General features: G+C 36.0%; 1 protein-coding gene across 2 annotated transcripts in view; it reads left to right on the top strand.

Annotated features, from left to right (window-relative positions):
* Positions 1–386: 386 nt before the first annotated feature.
* The window catches only part of acss3 (acyl-CoA synthetase short chain family member 3), a 98773-nt gene continuing 74520 nt past the window's right edge, over positions 387–24639 (top strand). The window contains exons 1-7 of one of the 2 annotated variants that reach the window (XM_088647244.1): positions 387–1036; positions 7029–7173; positions 7251–7439; positions 9130–9264; positions 13536–13676; positions 20361–20441; positions 20530–20625. In XM_088647244.1, the coding sequence (XP_088503370.1) occupies positions 612–1036; positions 7029–7173; positions 7251–7439; positions 9130–9264; positions 13536–13676; positions 20361–20441; positions 20530–20625 (1212 nt within the window). In that variant the 5' untranslated portion in view covers positions 387–611. The remainder of the gene's footprint in view (positions 1037–7028; positions 7174–7250; positions 7440–9129; positions 9265–13535; positions 13677–20360; positions 20442–20529; positions 20626–24639) is intronic. The other variant, XM_088647243.1, reaches the window with a different exon arrangement.

The raw sequence follows: 24639 nt of genomic DNA, 5'->3' as shown, positions 1-24639 counted from the left end.
TTCCCAGGAGTGGCCGGCTGACCAAAATTACCCCAAGAGCGCAGCGACGACTCATCCAAGAGGTCACAAAAAAAACAACAGCAACATAACATAACCCAAGGGTGGCCCAACCAGTTATTAGGTTTAGGGGGCAATCACTTTTTCACACAGGGCCATGTAGGTTTGGATTTTTTTTCCCTTAATTATAAAAACCTTCATTTAAAATCTGCATTTTGTGTTTACTTGTGTTATCTTTGTCTAATATTTCAATTTGTTTGATGATCTGAAACATTTCAGTGTGACAAACATGCAAAAAAATAAGAAATCAGGAAGGGGGCAGACACTTTCTCACACCACTGTAAGGTTTAGCTTGATTTCATTTCCAGTTCATAGGTCAGCTGGAAGAGTATCAGGTTCTCAAAACCAACCTTAAGTGTGTGCCAATTGTCTCCTCCTACTTCCATAACGTCTAAGGATAACACTTTCGGAAAGCTTGTCCAGATCTTTGCAGTTTTGGGATTTCGTAACGCAATTACGTAATTTGCTGTACGCGATTTGCAAGTAGATGCATATGATTACGGAGCGCTGACAAGTTGTAACTCAGCTGAATACATACAGTATATGCAGAAAAGATGCGCTTTTTGCAGTCAAGCATTTTCAATCATTTGTTTGTGAATAACAGAACAGTAACTAAAGCCAAACGTGGGACACATTTTATTCCTTTTAAAAGATCTAAAGGGTTATGTAATGAAAATAGTTTAGGTAGGAAAAGCACGATTTCGCGATCTGTCTTCAGGAGTACCTGGAAAGTAACAACACACGCTGACAGCAGCTTTTCAAGAACTTCGCCCGGACTGTTGCAGTATAAAGTAACCACTCGAAGTACACACAATGCAACAGGTTCGAATCGTCGTTTTGACAACACAGTTTATGATGAAGCCTTCAGAACTTCTCTCCGTGATCCTGCAAACTTTTGGGCTAACGCGGCACAGCGCATAACCTGGTTCAAACCATGGAGCAATATGCTGGATTATTCTAACCCTCCATTTCCAAAATGGTAAGGAATATTTAGCCACTTCAGAGCTACTGTACATCAGCTTCGCGGCCGTTTCGCTGGTCGCTTGGGGATACAATGTATCTTGGAGGTGCAGAATTTTATATCACAGTTTGAGTAAGTAAACACCAATGCATGCTGAGGTTAAACAAATATACCTTATGTGTATGTCAGTTGCGACTGTCGTATGCATTCTTATTGCGAAATGCGAGGTTAAGTTACTGTAGGTATAAAGTATATGTATAAAAATAAAAACGTTAAATAAGAATGTTCTTTTAATATAATTATTTATATCATGCACAAATTATGATTTGATGATCTCATCGTGGCAAAGTCTAATTTTTTTACCTAATTTCCCTTTTTGAACAAGGCATTTTGTAAAAAGAGCAACTTGTACCGTATTTCGTGGAAGGAAAAAAACAAATGTGTTGCACAATGAGCCACCTATAGAATTACTTCCCAAAAGTGCTCTAAAAGCAAGGGTTTACATCTGAAAACGAGCTCAGGCTTTTTCTCCCAGACATTACTGAAGCTGAGTAACTTTAATCTGATCAGTCCTTCATAAACCGGTTGTGCAAAGATTCGGTGTAATACAGAACACACAATGATGAATAGCACTTCTTTGTCACACTCTATTTGTATCTTTTGATTGCTATTGTTTACCTTAGTTGATATTTTATTATGTTAATATTTACCTTAGTTGATATTTTTATTACGTTATTATTTACCTTAGTTTATATTTTATTTTACTTTTCAAATCTCCATAGTTTAATTTCATTACTTACACTGTTTGCAACTAATAGTAAGTCTGTTATTGCCCATATGAGTGTAAAAAGTTATTTAAAGGATTAGACGTCTTTTAGTTAATTGAACAAACAGCCAAATCTATTCTATTATATCTGCTTGAAGAACAGAGCGAATATTAATCTTCTGAATAGCATGCATATCTTTTCAGATGATTATGCTGAACCTGGGCCAGCTACTCAACATCACTTCAGTAAACTTTCCATAACACACAAACAATTATAAAAAATATAGTTGAACATGTTACCCATGCATGGAAATCTGGACTGGTGATAAAAGAGTTTAAAATTTGACTATTAAAACCTGATGATGATGATGATTATTATTCAGATACAATATTTTAGTGGTGTCAAAAATATGTTTTCAGGGGAGTTTTTACAGTTCTAATATAAATACAGTATATAAGAAAGGTTAAAAACGAGATGAGGTAATGGGACTCATCAAGCCTGGTTGGTAGTTAATAGCTAACTGACCCAAAATGTCATCCAACTGTTTCTAGGAAGAAGACAAGGTTTTGGCTTTGGAAATATAGCTGGATAGCTGGTAACATACGCTCACATACCCTCCGTGTTACGATGTGCCTCCTTTTCTTGGTTTTAAGTGCTCTTCTGTGTAGTTTTCACTCGTGTCTTCTGGTTTGTGATTCACTGTTCATTCTGAAGAACTCCACTGGGTTGACTTTGTCAATATTATTGAGAAATTTGAATGCATGTTTCAGGTCTCCTCATAGGCTTATCTGCTCCAGGCTAAAAGGATTCAGCTACTTTAGGCTGTCAGCATAGGATAATCTTTAAGTCCTAGAATGTTTTGGGTTTTTCTTTCTTGAACTGATTTCAGAGTAACCATGTGTTTTTTATAACATGGCACCATGTGCCATCATATGAGCAAGAATCTGTATTGGTAGCATAATTTGATGCCATCATTTTAATTATGTGGTTTCAACAAATAATAATAGTTACCACCAAATCACAGTTGCCATGAAAGATAAAATACATAAAATGAGAATACTTACTAAATTCAATGTGATGGATAAGCACTGAACAAAGATACTTGATCTATGGTGTGATATTGGACAGCTGAATGTACGTATTGGGCAATACGTTTCTGTTTTTTGGAGACAAATCTGGAGTCTTACTCAGATAAATGGTAGAGAATGAAGTGCTTTTAAGAAGAGGTTGATTTACAAGATCTGGGAAGTCATTCTTTATGAGTACTTTTTTAGATACTTAATGAAATTTTAAGTTTTAGGTACTTTTCCTAGCACTTGTTCAGATTGTCACTGTAAACATCTGACTTTAAGTCACTATTGGTTCTGCATTTGAGTTCAATATACTGCTCTGTGATTTTGCTGTTGAAGTTAAGGGCCGTGCTGTTAAATGAATTGCAAATCCAGTCATAATTTTCAGTGTCAGGAGGAAAATACTTATTGAAAGTGGTTTGGAGTCTAAGGATGTTGAACATTATATCACTGTGTTCCTTCACTGTACTATTATTCTTGATATTTTCTCTGAGGAAGGTGTTCAGGGTGGGAAAGCAACGTAGATGACTGTTTCTATACTTGAGGTGCAGAATTCAAGTTTTCCTTTTGTGCCTTTGAATTTGTCATTAGCACAGAAAAAATATTGCGTTCATGCCATGAGAGCCCAAATCATTCATTTCAGTAAATATGCGAAGTATGCAAAAGTTTTCAGCTACATCATATCATTATATTATACCTACCCCCAACAACACAAAAACTCGCAATGAAGTAGAGCAAAAAAAAAACAGGTAACAACAACAAAAAAGCAGCACTAAAAAAAATCCAAGTACCATTATCATTGTGCGGGCCATCTAAATACGAAACTAATTATATTCATGTAAGAATGAGAATATGATATTTTTGGCCCTTCATCAACACTACAGTAATAAATTAACACCCACTGTGGCTATTTACAAAGATTAGTGTTTCTCTAGTGGCATGCCAAGTGTATCTGGAACCCTTTCTTAAGATGGCCTGCAGCAATGATGCAGTCTACAGGACAAATCAAATATGTGGGTCTCAAAAAACACTTCAGTTTTTACTTGAACAATATTACAGCACATTACCTCAGTTCAAACAGTGTAAACCGTGTGTAAAGGTAATGGAGTATGGAAGCTTACACAAAAGCAAATTTTAATTAACTTCACTGACAGGCAGAGAGTGGACAAAAGCTTAAGACACTGCAATGCCTGCTTTTGTATGTTTGTTGCTTCATCAAGTTGAATACAAAAGCTGTACCAAATTTTTAATTCTATTTTAATTATGTCATTAAGGATTTAGCATATTCTCATGTACCATTCAGTGTTATGTTAAATAAGGAAAGCAGGAATGTTAATATCTTACATGAAGCTTTTCCTTCTGCTTAGCCATTACACCTCAATGGCATAGAACAAGTCACTATATTTGGATTCAATTTCTTTACATAAAAAAGTACAAAACTTTGCACTGCAAGCCACTTGAGCAGATTTTATTTTGCACATTTCACAACAACATTACTTTGTCATGTTTCAAACTGCACTACTACGCAGTGCTTGAAGTTGAATGGTGTAGTGTGGTGCTCGAGGTTACAGGTTGCTCAGCATTTTGCATTTTAGTCTTCCTTTGTACAAGTGCTACCAATTGTTTTTTTTTACGTTACTGGGATTCCCATCAGTGGTTAAACCTGCTAATTGCAATAACTTCAAATATCGGGGGAAAACAATGTTGTGATTCAAGTTAACGGTATTCATTTTCTTTTAAAAATGCCTGCTACCAATCAATGCTAACAGTATTTCTAAAATAACAAATAAAATCCTATGGAAATACTTGTTTCACAAGCTATGGAATCATATCTCATTTTACCCATGAGACATTACATTCTCCATTTGCATAAATCCCGATCTTGGAGATTTCAAAGTACCTAATTATCTCAGATACAGAGGGCTTCACTGTATATTCTTCCATTTTCTTACTGCATTATTCAATACAAGATTGCAAAGGAAGCCAGAACCTAACTCGGCAAGCAAGGGGCACAAGACAGGCTACACCCTGGATACGATGTCAATCCATTGCATCCAGACACATACACAAACACACACCAGGGGCTGCTTTCCCAGAAGCCAATTAATCTGCCAGTACAGCATGTCTTTATATGACTGTAGGAGGAAACACCTGAAGAGAACCCATGTGAATACAGGGAGAACATAGAAACTCCACACTGAACCTAGAGCCCCATAGCTGCAAGGCAGCAATGCTAAATATTGTGCCACCATATACATATACAAGTCCAAAAATCCCTAATCCCTCATCCATTTTATATGCAAATCCCTCATTTTGCATTTTACCTCATGCATCCATTCTCCACCCCATCTTCACCTATGGAGCTACCCCTCTGTACAGGGGTCCCAGCTCCCTCATGCTATGGCTAGAGGACTGGGCTTTGGCCATGCAGTTTCTCAATGTACCTAAATACTGAATAAACATCCTGAATCACAGCTAATTCTTGGATATAATTATTCCCCGTGAGCTATAAAATGGACGAAAAAGAGCAATACCAGTTTTTCCTTCGCTGCCTCCTACCTTCTCCCATCCGTCCTCCTAGGAAATAGCCTAGTAAATCATTCCCTACCAACCCTCCAACAGAGCATCCCAAGAAACCCCATCAGACAGGATTATTTTAAGGGTGCAAAGGTACTGTCTGTGGGGCTATGACTAAACGCCTATCCCCACTAAGGGGAGGGGGAGGGGGGGTCAACAAGGTTTTTGATAGCATCTTCTGCCAAAGCCCAGCAGAGGACAGTCTCCCAGTTTTATGCAACCTAATGAAAGGAGAAAGTCTACTGACCCTAGAGAATGGAATGTGAATCTTAGCAGTGCAGTTTAGGGAAATGTTCAGTGAAAACTGAAACCTATCATTTGAATGCCACTTAATGCCTAATAAAACTACATCTGTGTTTTAGAAAACACTTGAAAATCATTAGAGTGATGTTTACAATTGTGACAATGGTGCATCTTCAACTTTTGACAAACAGTTTTGGCTCTCTGCCTGTTACAGTGATCACTAATTAAGTCATTTTCACAACATTTCACAACATTTTGAACTCCTTTTAAACATGAAACAATCCTTAATATGAAATGCAACAATTGTTGAAACAAATGACAAGAAATTAGGGAAGACTTAATCAATACCTTTGAACAGTTTATCTTTGATCAATAGATCTAAATTAACTTTAGTTAAGGTAGGACCTTCAGAGAAAATCCTCTAATTGTAAATATATTAAAAACCAGGTGACGCAGTTGCAGTGAGTGATTGAATGCTTTAGGATGTTATTAATTGTATCATAATATTGTTGTGTTCTAAAAGGGCTTCATTTGGTTGGGTATTGTCCTTTACAATAACTTTTTTGGTGCTTCTTTGTTGCACTTTCAAGTTTGAATCATGTAGTTTTCAAAAGTTTTATTATATTAAAGACCAAACTGAAACTCATTTCAGATCACAATAAAATTATAGTTTTGAAATGAAGTTTTCAGCACCCTTTGGGTGGTTATGTGGAACTGGAAACAACATTAGATGATTAGGGAAAGACCTAACCTAGAGGCCAAGGATTACTGATTATGTTGACTGAAGCTTGGATTAAAACAATTCTTTCGCCAAATGAGTACAGTGCATATAAATGGTGGTTTTTATATTGACAATAATTTAGCCCCAATGGAATCCAATCATCATGTACTATGTTTGTAATTTACTTTTGGTGGGAGGGTGAAGATTTTGATTTAATCTGGGTATTTATGAACTTGAAATTGCTTTCAGACTTCTGTTATTGCTATTAAGTAGTAGTAGTCAGAACTGGGTGAAAGCAATATGTGTTTGTGCTGATTGTTTTCTGAATGAGACTTTCAAAGGCACTGACTTAGGTTATTCACTTGTAATGTATTCATTGCAAACAAATATACGAAACCATTTCAGCTCGTAAGAAAGTAATACATACTGAGGTTTCAGGTATTATATGTAACTTAGTCATTTTAACTTGATTGCGTAGTTGTATTTGGATTTAATAAATAAGAAAGTAAATGCATAAACATTTGTTCAAATCATTTTAACTTATGCTAAGAAGTGTATTTAGAACAGCAAACAGTATTGTAAAAACAGTAATCCTAGCTGTAGTTCATTAACGTCATGTTTATTATTTTCAGGTTTGTCGGTGGAAAGCTGAATATTTGCTATAATGCTATTGATCGTCATTGTGAAAGTGGACGGGGGGACCAGACTGCTATCATTTATGATAGTCCGGTTACAGGATCAAAACAATTCTTCACCTACAGTGAGGTGCTGAAAGAGGTGAGAATAAATAAATGTGTCAATAAATTTCATATCCCACTGCTTCTTAAATAAGAGCCGTTTGTGTTTCTTCCCAGGTCTCCAGATTAGCCGGAGTTCTGGCGAAGAATGGGGTGAAGAAAGGTGACCTTGTTGTCATATACATGCCCATGATTCCCCAGGCCATGTTCGCCATGCTGGCCTGTGCCAGGATAGGAGCCACGCACAGTCTGATATTTGGTGGATTTGCATCGAAGGAGCTGTCTGTTCGTGTTGACCATGCCAAGGTGAAGTGTTTTGCTTTCTGACAGAGGTGGACCAAATGGCCTCCAAGCGTACTTAACCTTCCTTATGTTCTTCTCACTTTTTCAGACAAGTGTTTGTGGGTGTCTGCCTCTAGCTACCAGGGATATTGTTGAAGCGGTTCTTTGGGATCCTTTAAAAATTTACTATAAAGAACATAAACAAATGATAGCTGTGCTTTGGATATAAATTGTAGTTTAAAGAAGACTTAGCCACTTGTTCTGAATTTTCACACTGCTTTTGGTGTTTACTTAAAACAGTAGGTATTGTAAATGTGGGGCATGTGAAGTTATAATGCTATTATTCACTCCAATGTATTATTTTTATGGATAGTTATTGAAGTCATAATACCAGTTGGAGTGTTATATCTGCATTTTATTTCTAACTTTGCAGCAAGAAAAATCGATTTCACTAGAGTATAACATTTTTGTCTGGGATTAAAGCAAGGCACTGAGGATATTGGCATATCATGGTTTTCTGCAGGTACCATAAGGGTGTTAATTCATTTTAAAACCCTCATGTCTAGAGTTATTTTCTACTGCTTACACTGCGGATGCTTACAGTATTGCAGCAAGACCCACATAATATGCAGGTTTGAGGGGTTACGGATGTTTTTACGGATGTTTTCTTTAGTGTTAGAGTTATATTGATTGTCTGTAAGTATCTGGTAGATCTTGAAAAAATAACAGCACTGAAATGAAGACAAGGTGCTCTTAGCACCAGTCAAGGTTGTGGAATAGCAGTAGATATGAAAGACTGCTAGAGAAGCACCTATGCAGACTGCCTGAAATATAAGCATTTGTCTCATTACTGCGCAGTAAAAAATATACATAGGAGTTATCGTTCCTGTTAACAATCCTGTGGATGGTACTGTAAATATGGATAGAACGCACTTGAACAGAGTGTTAAATGGGCCTCGCAAACAGTAGATTAAGAGCTCTCCATTTTCTATATTTCAATGTCTACCTTCATAACCTGAAAAAAACATTTGGAGAACATTTGCCTTAATTTTTCAATATGGCCACTCATATCCCCTGTTGATTAACTGTTAACTGTTGATTAATTATGTTTAATCCATTTTGGAATATACTTGTTTACCTACAAATAAAGGTTTAAATAAATGTCCCTTACTGTGACAGGTGGACTGTTAAAACAGTGTAAAGGTATCTCATATTAGGATGTACTGAAGAGATTGTTTGAAAAGGGAAGGAAAAATAATCATTGAAATGTACACATTGCTCTGAGCCGTTCTTTTACATGGTCAGTACCTTAAGGTGGAAATTTGTATTGCAAGTACTGAAGCCTTATGAATCTTGCAGGGTTTGTTAAATTAATGCCATATCAAGTGTGACTTATTATGGTATATTATGAGTGCGAAATAGAGTAATGTGCTCCATGTCTTTGTGAAGTTCATAAAATGCTGTGGAGTGTACTGTAAATGCATAGCAAGTTTAAAAAATATTCAGAAGTAAATTATTTTACAAAATGAAAACTAATCTAGCAGAATAAATTAGTTTTGCATAGCTCCCCTTATTTGTGACCTGAAACTAGGCTAAAGGACTGTTGTTGATGATAACAAACAAGATGTTTTAAATGAAAAATACCACAAAAAGTACTTACCGTGAAAGTAACATTTGACTCGATATATTATGTGCCACTTACACTTTATTGCAGCCTAAAATGGTGGTAACAGCCTCCTTTGGCATCGAACCTGGGAGAAGAGTGGAATATATCCCTCTGGTTGAGAAAGCACTGGAACTTGGCAAACACAAGCCTGAGAAAGTCCTGATATATAATCGTCCCAACATGGTAAGACCTATTGAATTATTTACCTTGGTATGAATTTTTTTTTTCATTTCAATGGTTAAAATATTCAGAGTGCAGGACAAAAACCTTTACTTTAATGACTTTTGAAATTGCAGCTTTTGAAATTGATCGATAGCCTGTTGCTCAGTTCCAACCTGTTGCTTTCGAATGATTCCTGTTCCATATTGGATGTATTGAATGTACTACATCTTGAATGCTATCTAAAGATAGCTTTATTCTCAAATAGTTAGTCATTACTGTCTAGCTTTATGCACAGAAGAATTTTCAACAGTTTCCAGCCTGACATTAATCCTTACTGCAGATAGTCCAGTGTTTTGCTTTATGTAGGAATCTCTCAATGTGGATTATGTAGTAAAATGCAAAGCAGTCACTACAGAATAATTGGAAATATGTGAACTAGCTAATCAGTTTTATATTAGTACATTGTATTTTAGAAAATTGAGGCATATTAAGTGCTTTCTAATTAAGTGAGACATTCTCAAGAAAGGCTTAACATTAACATCATTCTCAGGTTTTGTGTATTACTGAAAACTCCCATGAATTAGGCAGCAATATATTTGAAGTGATACATTAAGATATATTAATGTACAGTTGCAAGAAAATGTTTGGAATGACCTACAGTAATTTCTTTGTTAATTACTCATAAAAATTTGGTCTGATCTTCAACAAAGTCACAATAATAGACAAACACAATCTGCTTAAACAGATAACACAAAAACAATTGTTTTACTTCTTGTCAGTACTGAACATATTGTTTTAACATTTACTGTCTAGGTTGGAAAAAGTATGTAAACCTCTAGGCTAATGACTTCTCCAAAAGCTAATTGGAGTCAGATGTTCCATTCAATGAGATGAGATGGGAGGTGTTGGTTGGAGGTGCCCTGCCCTATAAAAAGGCACACAAAGGTTGGTTACTGACAGAGTCTGCTCTTCTCAAGAAAGAGTTCATGTGAACCATGCCCCAATCAAAAGAAATATCAGAGGACCTTAGAAGAAGAATTGTAGAGATGCATAAAGCTGGAAAAGCCTACAAAAGCATTTCTAAAGACTTTTACTAGATTTAAAGGGTGTTCATCAATCCACAGCAAGACAAATTGTCTACAAATGGAGAAAATTCAGAACTGTTGCTACTCTCCCTAGGAGTGGGAATCCTGCAAAAATCACGGCAAGAGCGCAGCGTGCAATGCTGTAGGAGATGAAAAAGAACCCTAGGGCAACAGCAAAGCACCTGCAGAAATCTCTTGAACTTGCCAAAGTCTCTGTTCATGTGTCCACTATAAGAAAAACACAAGAATGGTGTTAATTGAAGGACACCATTGAGGAAACCACTGCTCTCCAAAACGTTTGCAAAAGACCACCTGGATGTTCCACAATGCTTCTGGGACAATGTTCTGTGGACGGATGAGACAAAAGTTGAATGCTCAGGCAGAAAAGCGCAACGCTGTTTGGAGAAAAATAAAGCACTACATACCAAACACCAAAACCTCATCCCAACCGTGAAGCATGGTGGAGGGAGCAACATGGTTTTGGGCTGCTTTGCTGCCTCAGGGCCTGGACAGCTTGCTATCATAGAGGGAACAATGAATTCAAAATTGTATCAATACATTTTTCAGGAGAGTGTCAGGGTAGCGGTCCATCACCTGAAGCTTAATAGAAGTTGGGGTGATGCAACAAGACAATGGCCTGAAACACAGGAGTAAATCAACAACAGAATGGCTTAAACAGAATTTTCTGTTTGGCCATGTTTTCTGGAATGGCCAAGTCAGAGTCCAGACCTCAACCCAAGTGAGATGCTGTGGCATGAACTGAAGAGAGTTGTTCACACAAGAAATCCCAGAAATATCACTAAACTGAAGCAGTTTTGAAAGGAGGAATGGTCTAAAATTCCTCCTAACCGTTGTGCAAGTCTCATCAGCAGCTACAGGAAACATGTGGTGGAGGTTATTGCTGCTAAAGGAGGTTCTACCAGTTACTAAATACAAGGGGTGACATACTTTTTCCAACCAAGACTGAATGTTTAAACGATGTGTTCAGTACTGAAGTACAATTGTTTGTGCGTTATTAGTTTAAGCAAATTGTGTTTGTCTATTATTTTTATGAGTAATTAATGCAGAAATCCAGGTCATTCCAAAGGGTTTACATGCTTTTTCTTGCAACTGTATTTAAAGTGATACACTATGCTAAATACTATTCACATTTAGTGTGTTTTCCACAATAAATCTCAATGTCATTTTCATACCTTGCATATTATAAAGCTCCTGAATCTTTCATATAATATGAGAACAAGTGTTAGTTTAGGCCTTCTGTTATACTTTTCCTTGATTGTTTTACGTTTTAGTGCGTTAAGCTTCAATAAACACATTGAGATGTACCACAAATACTATTGTGGCACAATTCTTACTGAATGAAGCATTAACTATGTGGTGTTTGCAGATCCCATGCAACTGTTTCATGAAGGGCACCAGTATGCTTCAACAGTCTAACTGGGTAGCTTGTTCTAGACACAACAGAAGAGATGTCCCACAGTATTACCCTTTTTGCTGTATCCTGAATTGAGATCACATCTGTCTGGCTTCAGCAAAGAGCCAGCTTTAGCAAAATAACCGTTTGTTACTGGAAAGGGAAGGGGGGAGGCAGATAGTGTAATATTAACAAAGAACATCTGCACTAATCCTTTTGAAGAGAAAACTTACTAAAGGATTGTGTGAGTCTAGAACAAGCTAAAAACTCGATTTCCTTTCAGAAACAACTGGACACAATCCTTTATTCAGTCACCTACTAACAGCCAAATGACTGAACTTTTCCAATGGCCTTTTGTAACATTTCTATATTTTTAATGCAGAGCGGGCAGAGAAGATCATACTTGACTAGACAGAAAAGTTGTCAATCCACTCAAACAAAAAGTGTGAATCTCTGCTTTGTTTAAAGTATTTCATATTGCACAGAAAGACTCTCACAAATATACCATACAAATGTCATCGCCATTCTGTGAAGCTGGCTCAAGGCCAGACTGAGTTCAGCCTGACATCTGTATTCACTGGTCAATTTCATTGCAAGCCAGTAGGCAATTAAACTGAGTAATGCATTGTAATTCCAATCCATTTGGGTGATCTACTAGCTGGCCTCATGCTAAGAGAGAGAAAATCATTCCAAAACTGCAATGCAAAATATACAGTAGCTTTACTCTTCTCAGACTCTGACCTTCTTCCATCTGTTTCTGCCATTTGAATTGTTAACACATTCTATTCCATTTTTGCATCTTAAGAAAAAAATATAACTTACTAAGATAAAAAAGCTATTACAATTTAACTTAAATTCAAGTGTCTGCATCAGGCCTTAAATGCAGTGCTGCCAAAAGCTGCGAGATACTATCTTGTGCTGATGTCCGCTTTGTTTTATGTTTAGTATTATATCTGTTGAGGGTGCTCATGTAAATATGGCAATACTCTACATATTCATTTATCTTGTGACTGGAAATATTTTTGCTTTCACAATAACATGCAGCAAAGACAAAAGGACAATGTCCTGGGTAACCATGGAAACTAACAGAAAATGTTTAATTTTTCTTCCTTCTTTTTGAATTTTGTGCTATATTTCATTGCTGACAGTTTTCAAGGGTTTTTAAAAACCTTGGAAGCTGCAGTTGTTTCTTTAATGGAAATCTGAGAAAACTGTGACCAAAAGCTTTAAAGATATGAGATGGAAAACACTCTTTGTAATCCATTACCTGGATCTGAGGATATTCACCCCATTTGCTGCAGGAAAATTCAATTAATAAATGAATTAACTAATAGGTTCTATGAGATGAAAAATATCTAGAAAGTATCTTCAGCTGGAATTGTTTCTGGAAGTGGCTATAGTTCTTAAAGCACAACAGATAAAGGGTTAGGAATGAAGAGAAAATGCATTAATTAGATATGCTTAATTGCCAACTACAAGTTTGTGATTTGTTAAGAGGCAACAAATTCATACACTTCACCTCAGAAAGTTCCTCACGTTCTATAATGTCCTCTGCTAAATGAAGTGTACTGTATAGAATGCCATACAATTTTAAGACATTTAAGCTGTGACCTAATACACTTTTGGTATCACTAATGAGATACTAGAGCATGTGCTGTGGATTGCTTTCAGTTTTGTCCGCTTGATGACAGAATAAAAGAGAAAAATCATATTAAAAATGCATGCACCTTTGATTTAACTGGGGCATGTTCAGATAATGCAAGCTGAAAAACACCATCACTTTTGTCGTACAGGAGACTGTTTCCATGGCGCCTGATATCAGCCTCAATTGGGATGAAGAGATGGCTGCTGCTAACCCTCATGACTGTGTGCCCGTCTCCTCTGATCACCCACTTTATATTCTCTATACCTCAGGAACCACCGGGACGCCAAAGGTACTTTACAACACTTGGACTCAGTCAGTGCTTCAGGATGTTATTTACCACGAAACAAAGTGTATTAATTAGTGACAATGAGAAAAATGGGGCTTGTTTTCTGGTGACAAGAGCCAAAACAAAACATTTTAAAGGTAGAAATTTCTTTCAGCAGAGATTTTGTCTTAATGCCTTACTGAATGGCAACACAGAAACTTTGATAACACCCTTAAATATTGTCATTGTGCCGATTTCTGTTAAATCTAGTAAAATGACTGGGTTTTGCAGAACAAAAGAGGTATCATATTCTGATATTGCATCCAAATAAGCAAAAGCTGTAGCCATGAGAAGAACTTTGGGCAGATTATGAGTAATTAATTTTAAAGACACTTTATAAAAAAAGTACTGGGAGTAAGTAGGGCTCTTCTGCAATTAAATTTCAAAATAATTTAATTAAATAACAGATAAAATAAGTTAAATATAACTCATATAACTCAGACCTGTAACCACTTTTAAAGGTTTCAGATGCTACATTTTGTATCACCTACTTCTCTCTAGACTGGCTTGTCTCGTCAACAATAATAAAGGCTAGATGAAATGTAATCAAAAGAGCACAGAAGTCAAGGCACTGTAACCGAGAGGACACATTCACATTTTTGGAGCCCAAAAATAGACTTTGTACATACGTTGCCTGTAATTTGTCAGAGTCAGAACCAGGACTGTCACCTCCAAGGACCCTAAAAATTCTTTCTCACAAACTCTTTACTCTTTAAACTGTAACTTCTCCAAATTTACAAGTCCCACAGTCAGATGGACAATGCTCTTTTTCCTTCTTGTGCAGGGGCAGTGGCAGAGGATCAGCTTTCTTCCTCAGATAACAGATGTTGACTAACCCTGGAAGTCTACACTTCCTGATTTTATAAAATCACACAATAAATTATCTTCTAATTGTTAATGACCTTCCCCCCTAATTTTCCACCACTTTTCTGGAGAATTTAGTTCAGACAAAGACTTCCATTATGTCTAAGCCTGCATTAATTGATTCTATGAAAGTGGCAGGTGACAATGAGATAAAGTATGTGAAGTTACTGTAGCAGTTACAGTACACGTTATAGTTAGATGTTCATCATACACTGACTCCGTAATTTATACATTGCTATATGTTTACTTCCCATCTGGTTTTCTGACTCATACTGTCTGTTCTCAAACCTCATTCTGGAATAAAAAATAAAAGTAGTAAAAAATAAAAAAGTAAGTAGTTGATAAACTACTTCAGCTTCACCATAAAGGTTTACATCACGTAATAAAACGTCTAGGTGTCTTTTTGGGTTTGACCAGTTCAGTGAGTAAGTATTGATAACACATAATTGCCTGAGTTTATGTTTTTCAATTATACTGTTGAATTAGTGTCTTTCTCGTTCTTATCTGCTAAGCTATTTGCATGTGATAGACACTTTTCAGTTTGATTCACACAGAAGATAGAAGCTCCCAGGAAAACCTCACATAGGATTATCCAAATTTTCATTGGCATAAAGTATTTGTATCAATGTAGTGTTTAATACTTATGTTTCTGTCAGTTTCAATAGAAATTCTTTTGAGTGATTTCAAAATCTTCAAAGCCTTATAACCTACAGTATTAACATTTTTCAGAACCCAGAAGATCTTCATACTGTTGATCGTGTGAGTTCAGTTATTTTTCTTAGGCATAATAATTAATTTCATATCAATTTAGAATAAAGTTGTATGTTACACTTATCCTAACAGGGGATTTAATCAAGGCTAGGCTTTTTTGTGATATTATTTTGGAGTCTATAATTGTTTTTGTTCCAAAAATATATGACGTTAACCACAAATTGTGTATCAGCTAATTTTGCTTGCTGTTTTAAAATTTTGGAATCTTTATTTTAAACTCAGTTTTGTATATTTGTTTCACATGTCACATGTCTCTCACTATTGACACTACAAACCCAGTATACACTGTGCAATACATGCCTAGGGGTGATTGTCCAGTGGTGAGCTCCTTCATGGTGGAAGTTAATCACTTAGTTTATTTAGTGGTCCAGATGCCCGCACAAGCAATTTTTGTTTAAATCATTTTAATGCTGCAATAACTAAAATTGAGTCCTCAGAATGAATATTCTTTTTTATTTCCATTCATAAAACAATTCTCCTGAAAGACCAATAGAACTGCAGACTATCAGTAACATATTGGCATATAGTCAGTATGATCATGTCTCACAACTGAGTGGTATTTATATGAATATGGATTGGATAATGAATGAAAAAAAGCCAGTTATGTTACCATTGCACGAACTTGTTCATTCATTATCCAATGCAGAATAATCACAGTACCAATCGTGTTCCAGCACCTCCATTAATATTAATTTACAGGAGCAAAGAACTGTATTGTTCCCTTTTGGATACAGCTATGTAGAACAGCAAATATCAAACAAGTGTATGTATAAAATTGAGTGCGTACAGCAGGACAATCCCGTCTTGAGAATGCTGTTTTCTGAATACCAGAATATTTTCTTTTTATCAAGCAAGGCTGAAAAACTACAGTTTATTTTAATTATGAAAGCAAATAGCTAAAGGGCACCATCCACCATGTTTAAAACCTGAAACAGATCAAATTAATCCTATTATTAAGTCAATTACAGGTTCAGTTGTGTAACTAGGAGTCATAACAATCAGAACAAAAACCAGCAGGTGTTTAGGCCTCCGGGATCAGGAACTGTGTCTAGAGAAGTATTTGCGAAATTTGTAATTAGTGGTCGGATTTGTGATTTATTTTAAATTAGGAGTTAAAAGTAATGTACATTAAGCAAACATTTATAATTTAATGAATTATTCCAATATGTTGACACCATTGTAATTGAAAAGAAAAGATGTTCTTCACTTTCCAGATGCAGCTTTTTCTTAACATATTCAGATGTTTCCCCTTAATTTAAAATTCAACTGTATCTTGCTGTAGCTTAAATGTTTTAAATATTTTAAATAATATCTATATTTTTAATCATTAAATATAAAATAATTTAAATAGATTATTTTAAATTATTTTTTTCAGATTGTTCATTTATTTATTAACTATATAACTAGCCTTTTTCATTATGCCCGATATTGCTGACTGATTTAACCCTGATGTATATCTTGTATTTCATTAATAGACACAAGCACCGTAAAATAGCAGTCATTCCATTTTATGTGAGAAGAATGACTTTCCTTGTGGATACATGCATTAATTTTGTAGCTTTACCTCTGTATTAATCTCTGCTACGGAAATTTCATTCTCTATATATTAAAGGTGCTTTTGTGATTAAGACAGTGAATTTCTGGCATGTCAGTGTGAAAAGCCATTATGAAAGCCAATGACAGGAAATAAGAAATTATACGTGTGATGAAACACTATAATCAATAAGTGGAGTTGAAGCATGATCTCTTATGGTACGCCTCCTTTACAGTAACTTATCTGATTAAAGGGGAGGTTGATGGCTGGAGCCTTGTGAATACATAAATTATAAATAAATGGTTTGTTTCATCATTATCTTTGGTTGAGATGCAAGGCAAGTATCGCTGGGGTGTCTTCCATTAGAATTTTTAATGCCTTTATTCTAAACTGCTCCACAATATGTTTTTGACTCAGCAATCAATGAATACTTACAGACATTATGTGAAATGTAATTTCACTTCTGCAGATCATTTGTTCTGCGCCAATCTATTTAAATGATTTAAAACAAGTGTAACCTTTGTCTTTATTCTATTTCCTGTCTCGTTTAGTCTGTGTATACAATTAATAAACGTCACAGGAGATTAACGTGTTGTTTGAAGATGATCTGCATTTATATTACTTCCATTTGTCATGCTTATGGGTCTGCTTTAACAAATGGCATCAGAGACATCAACCTCTTCCTTTTTCCAATGAAATAAATACTCAGGCTTAGACAATTTCAGAGAAATAACAGTAGAATATGGGTATCTTTGAGTCTTCATTTACTGGCACACTATTTTTAAACTCAAAACTGTAATAGTTCTCTGTACTCTACAGTACCTTGAAATACCTTCCCATGATATTTTTGCATGATGGTCAAAGTCGACTGAGATCAAAATCATGTGTGATCAGAATTAAGGCTAAAACTTCTCATACCTGTGTACAGGAAATAATGAAAAAATGCAGAAGACAAATTAACTTTGTGCTTCAAGAAGCAAAGAGCTCATTAAGATTAGCTATAATCTTAATTATAATTAATTATAATTAATTCTAAGAGACTTCTAACAGATGTTAAAGGCGAACTGCAGTCCTAATTTCTCAGACCAGTTCTTAAATCTCAGTAACAAAGGAAATTGACATTATAGAAAAAAATTGTGTACTATAAATCGTCATGTTGTCGCAAACTTGCTTTCAAGTTCTCCGTAGTCTCCGTAATGAATAATGTAATTAGATGTATGAGCGAATAAGTACAGGCTGTGCAGCAGGCATTTCACTGCAGAAATGTTCCAACATGAACTGTATGCAGAGTGAACAAGTAAGTAATATTTTTCGGCAAACCTGTCTCGAAATTGAAAATATTTCTATTGGATTTAAAGAGATGTATTCACAAGCCTGCTTCTTTACAGTCTCACAGGGCACCATACATTATTGGAAGTTATTGCCTCATTCTGAAACACATTCTTGGAAATGTTGTATTTTTTGTGATGTAAATTGGAGGTTTTACAAGTTGCTGTGTACACTTTACTTTTATTATGGCTTGAAATGCATCATCAGTCCTGATTCTTCCTAACCCTGAAATATAAAAATAGCATTACAGTTCCCCTTTAAAGATCACTGATCACTTTCACTATTCCTTTTGCATTCTCTATAAATTTACGAAAGCTAGATGCAAGATAGCTGTCTTGGAATTTTTTGAGACATTGATTTATACAGTATATGATCATAAAATTGATTAGTCATAACAGGAGGGTACCTTCCCATATCTTCTGCACAAGACTGGAAGAAGGTGTCATTGTTGGCCACCAGTCAATGGTCTTACTTTAGGAACATGTACAGTAAACCACTACCACTGAGTAATATAAGCTATGCTAAAAATAAAGTGTTTTGTATATTAACAGCAGGAAAGTCTGCTTTTTCAGTTTCTTAGGCTCATACTATTTTAACGTAAAGCCCTTTATACCTCCACTCAGATCTTTCCCATCACCCACTTCAAAGCTATCCAATTCCATTTCTAGATTACTTGCTGCCTTTTCACAACCTCTTATGGACAACTGCACTGTTATCCTTATTTACTTTGCTTTGCAGACTGATTATAACACCTTTCCAAATGCCCCCCCACCCCCACTCCCAAAATAAGTTTTGTGTAGGAAAAATAAACTAAACTAAAAACGAAAATACCTAAGATGACATTTGGATGTATAAGAAGACTAATATTTTACATTGGGGCGCAATTAGGAAGAAGTTAATAGTGGAGGATGTAGAGCTTAGAAACGGAATCCCCTGTTAATATTGTTTCTTTAAGCATTAGTATATGACTCCGTATTAAAGTGAAATCACTCATATCAGAGGTGCTGGGAAGGTGGAATACTATGGGATACTATGGATCTTTGGAATAATATGCTAGTGAAAATGTTACAAGAGATACAGTGCCTGTTTTATTCCTGGAGGTGGATTTGCTATGTGAAGCCCTTATTATACAGTAGGTCCTACCTCTACATCTGAGATGTCTGTTTGTTGAAAGAGTGAGAATGAGTTTTGCCGATTCAGGCCTTCTTTTCAAAATGTTCAGGCACAGTTTGTGAGAGGTATAAAAAAGTGTATCACAGAAAAGGGAATGCAAGGAATTAACCTTTGGAACTTGAAACGGTTTCCTTTTCCTCTTTGTGTTTATGGGCATTTAGGTTTTTATCATTTTTAAACTAATAACAAACAGTATGTGGCAGGCAGCAAAAGAAATACCATTTGCTTTCAATACATTTATAACATCAGACTTGGATGTAAAACTAAGTTTATTCCTCAATATATGGATATGTATTTGTTTTTTACACAATTGTGGAAGTTATGTAAATAAATAATCTGATTTTAAAATATCAACATACAATACAATGAGCTGCTCAAGGTCCTTTATTTAAAATAGAAGTAGGAATACAACATAAAATTTCATACATATTACAATAATAGGGATTTAAAAATAAATTGTGTGTTTCTGTAGAATAAATAAATTTAAATTCTTGTTGTTGCTGACATGAACTGTACCAGACATATTTCAGTAGGGTCATAAATTCATTGTAATAATACAGATACTGTACATCTGTATTAGGAGTCTGTTTCCTTGACCTGAATAATAATAAAAAAATCATACTTTATATATAATGGTAAATTTTGAGCACAGCTGCAAATGTAAAGAATATACAAAGGAAACAGAACTGAAATATACTGTACTTAGTTCTGTAATTTATTCTCCGTTCCTTTCCAGGATAGTTTTTTGGGAAAAAAATAAATCTGTATGTATCTACTTTGTAAATAAATAATGTCGTACTGTACGTCACACTGTAGTCTCTTAATCAATTCAAGGCATGATATACTGCTCACTATAAAAAGTATGATATTTTGTTTGCAATTAATCATTAAGCCCTTCTTGTTATTTATAGACTCTTTTTATTTCATGTGTAATGAATTATAAACTAAAACAAATACAATTTCTTTTCTCTCTCTAGGGAGTGGTCAGAGATACTGGAGGTTGTGCTGTAATGTTAAATTGGACAATGGCAAGCGTGTATGGTCTCAGTCCTGGAGAGGTATCCCTATTTCTAGCTGCGTTTAATCTTTTCTTTAAATTAAAGGATTTTTCATCATTGTGTGACATATGTGATCTTTTATGTTCAGGTGTGGTGGGCAGCATCTGATCTAGGCTGGGTGGTTGGTCACTCCTATATCTGTTATGGACCATTACTCCATGGCAACACCACAGTTCTCTATGAGGTAAGTTACTGCAAATAAATAAGTACCGCTCAGAAATATTCCAATACTTAATGCCCTGAAGGCCTTTAGTAAATGGCCTTCAAGCAGTAAGTATTTCATCGTGAAAGGCATTTATTCTGAGTGAGTAAAAGTACTTAAAACAGGTCTGTATGTGGATCTTGCCTTGTACAGTATATACTGTATAACACACCATTTAGTAGGTCGGAGCCTTTCATCTCACAGACCTTCTATTCCTCTCCAGTCTAACTTCAACCAGCCCATCAGTAATAACCATAACAACTAAAATGTTTACATAAAAGGAGTACAGTATATTGGATTGTCACAAATGGCTCATCAATCACTATGGTAAAGACTGTGATTCTAGAAAAAAACAAATATATTATAACTCAATTATTTAAATATCTAGAATCTAATATTTGTGTTCTGAGTTTGGGCTCTTCAGATGCTTCAAATGACCCACAATTGACCATGAGTAAAGGTCGGCTTACAGTATATTCCAGCATTTGATTCTGGTCAAGTATTAATATAATTAACAAGAAACAATTTTGGGGTGTATAATAGATCAAACAGAAAATCTGCTGTTGTCGAGTTCAGAACACATCAATGACTGTTCACCATAGCCAAATAATTGTTATGTGTCGTCTTGACTATATATCAATGAAGATATCTTCAACTGTATCCATAGAAACAGAAATCACAGATATGTTTCAAGTGAAAATGCCAGTATTATTTATATGGCCAATGAATTGCTTTGTTCATTCCTGATTTTTGTAAAGCTGTAAGCTTTAAAAAGAAAAATACTTTTCTCACAGGGAGATTTTAGTTATGTCTTAGCTATCCAATGCATTGTAGGTGTTTAATTCCAAAGTACAGTTCATTTTTTGTTGTGCTTATTTCTGTATAAATGTGTTGTATGCTAACTAGCGGCATACAAATAAAAAAAAACCAGTAGAGGTACCAACCTGTTTAAAACTGCTCTTCTTTTTGCCTTTAGAACACTATGTACAAGGTCTCAGAAACTGTAACTCAGAAAGGTTGTTGCGTTTTCGTCTCAGTTGTGTTCTATTAAAATCTCTCCCCCTTGCTCTCACCATATAAATAGATGTTTGTTTATTGCGTAGAAGTGTTCTCTAATTTTACACATTCTGCCCTAGACAGTGACAAATTGATGTATGGATTCATTGGTAACTAGAGATTTCAAAGCCTTGCCTATTTTCATTCATTTTTTGTAATACAGGAAAACTCTAACATTCTCGTTCTTGAATCAAATTGCCTTCACGCTTTACTTGACTTCATATTTATTAGTCATGCAACCCTTTGGGTGGTGATGTAAATGTTCCTGCATAACAAATAACTGCAGAAATTGGTGGTATGTTTGCTGAAGCTAAACATGGCCTATCTGTCTAGATCATATTTCTGTTTCTGGTATAAACAATGTGTCATGTATCAGTCATCTGCCACTTAAAAATATGAAGTTTTACAAAATCAGATTTCAGTGCTTTCTTATAAAATCCTTGTTTCATTTTAAAGGCTGGCTTCTAGATACAGTTTCATCTCATTACCTTGAATGCTCTCATTCACATCTGGAAACACATGCATAAATGGTCTTTCATGTTTGTTTGGGCTTTGAACTTACAATGGTTGTATTTTGGGCAAGGACTATAATTTGTGGAGAGCTTTTGGAAGGAAATTTGACACCTCTTTCACAAGACCTTTTTTTCAGATATCAAAGTTCACAGTCAACCTCCTTTGGTGTACAAAAGTTACTGGTAACGTCCAGACTGTCTCTTAAACTCAACATCCTTTTAATCCTAGTGGACATTATTCCAGATGATATCACAATAACCAGACTGTGACAGCCACTGTCAGTTCAAAAAGCCACAGCTTCAGAATGTTGGTGGTTTGATGTGCTACATCTGTGGATGGTTGTTTGTAAACAGCCCTGACTCCACTGGAGAGACTGGGGTCCTCTCACACAGACTGTAGAGAGAGAAGGAAAAGCTGCTTCTTTTTGCTTTGTGTCTTGGCGGAGAATTTTCCCAACCCACCTCATGTGTTGTTGTGTGTGTGCTCTCCAGGGACGTAACAGAGGCAGGGCAGCTGGGTAGCTGGTCCCAACATCACTGGGGTGCAGGGAAGTGGGTTTGTGTGTGGCTGCAGCGCATGTGTTGCTGTCAGCCTGTAAATTCTTTGGAGGCATAAAAGATACAAATAGAATTAGTCCCTGACATCCACCGGGGCTCTGAGGAAGAACACGGTGATTGCAGATGTTCTGCAGCAGAGGCTTCTGGGTGCGATCTCCAGAAATGCATGTGAGTGTGGAAAAAGAGCATGGCAGTATGGATGACGTGGCAGTGCAGTGCCTGGGATGTTGTCAGCCTTTGAGTGCTGTGGAGGCATAAATAGACATGGCTGGAAGGGGCCCATGCTGTCCACTGTGGCTCTGAGAGAGCCCAGTAATCCCAGATTGTAAGGGAACCAGTAAAGGTTTATTCAATGCTGAAAAGAAAAGAGACAAAATGTTTCGGCTGTAGAGTCTTCTTCAGGTGCCTGAAGAAGGGACTCTCTATGTCTCTTTTCTTCTCAACATTAATTCTTCTCAACATACTAATTATTGTCAGCCAGCAGCCACATCACCCTGCAACTCACAACTGGCAACCCACTGAAGTTAAGCAGGTGTGAGCCTGGTCAGTACCTGGATGGGAGACCTCCTGGGAAAAACTAAGGTTGCTGCTGGAAGAGGTGTTAGTGGGGCCAGCAGGGGGCGCTCACCCTGCAGTCCATGTGGGTCCTAATGCCCCAGCATAGTGACGGGGACACTATACTGTAAACAGGCGCCATCCTTCAAATGAGACGTAAAACCGAGGCCCTGACTCTCTGTGGTCATTAAAAATCCTAGGGCGTTTCTCGAAAAGAGTAGGGGTGTAACCCTGGTGTAAGCCTTGGAAGTGAAAAATGAAGTAAAAGTGTAGTGAGTTGTAGGTACATAAAGATCATGTACAGACAGGCCCACAACGAGCTCAGCCAGTGGGTTGGGTCCCGTTCTGGTATACAGACATGAATTGAACACGTTGTTTCTATAGAAGATTATCGCCCTCTGGATTTGTACTGCTGTCTCATACACACATTAAAATTACCATTTCTATTTGGTATAAATATACATGAAGCACTAAGTGCTAAATAGCCTCTTGATAACAGGATGTAAGTTTTATAATCCAGGGTATCTGGTATGACATCTCCTTACCAGGCTCCTTGTACACTACGAACCCTATTGTACACCTGTGTTAACCCAGAGCCTTGTTGTTTTCTTTTTAAATGGAAATACTTTGCCTGTTTCTCCAATGCACAGTAGGTTGAGGAGATCATGCAGTTCTGGAAACATTACAACTAAAAAGTGCACTGCATGTGTTATGTCACTTTTTATAGTTGGAAGGTTTTTCTCTCTTTACTGCAATAATCTCCTTTTGCTCCTGTTTTTGTTCTTGCTTATTTAAATGTCATCCACTATTAATCAAGATATTATTTTTTATAATAATACAACTCAATTTTTAAACATAATATTTCAATCCATGGATTGTGAGCACAGGCTGTCCTTTTTTGTAGGTAAATATGATTTGTGGAGCTCTCAGTTTCTGTGCTACAGTAATGGAGAAACCTAGTGTATATAGCATGACACTGGCATGATTAGTTTGAATTTGGTAAGCTACATTATTTTAAGATTAGCTCTATCCATTTTAGAAAATAAGATGTAAAATGCCATTTAAAAGCAAACACTGCCATAATTGTCAAGATACCAAAACATAAAAAATCGGTGAGCACAGTTTGAAAGAAAAACACATTCTTCAGACTCTTTCAGTTTACAAGTATAAAAATAGTAAACCAGGAAATTGTTAAAACCTCATTCACTTGGTACAAGAATTCATCACATTAGCAAGTGGTCTGAGAATCTATATATGTATGTTGATGAAATTGAGTTCTGTTCAAAATTTTCCTTTTTATACAGGATATTTTATT

The sequence above is a fragment of the Lepisosteus platostomus genome, chromosome 9 (assembly GCF_059453375.1).
Source record: "Lepisosteus platostomus isolate fLepPlt1 chromosome 9, fLepPlt1.hap1, whole genome shotgun sequence".
Lineage (NCBI taxonomy): Eukaryota > Metazoa > Chordata > Actinopteri > Semionotiformes > Lepisosteidae > Lepisosteus > Lepisosteus platostomus.
This window is presented reverse-complemented; position numbering and strand designations above follow the sequence as displayed.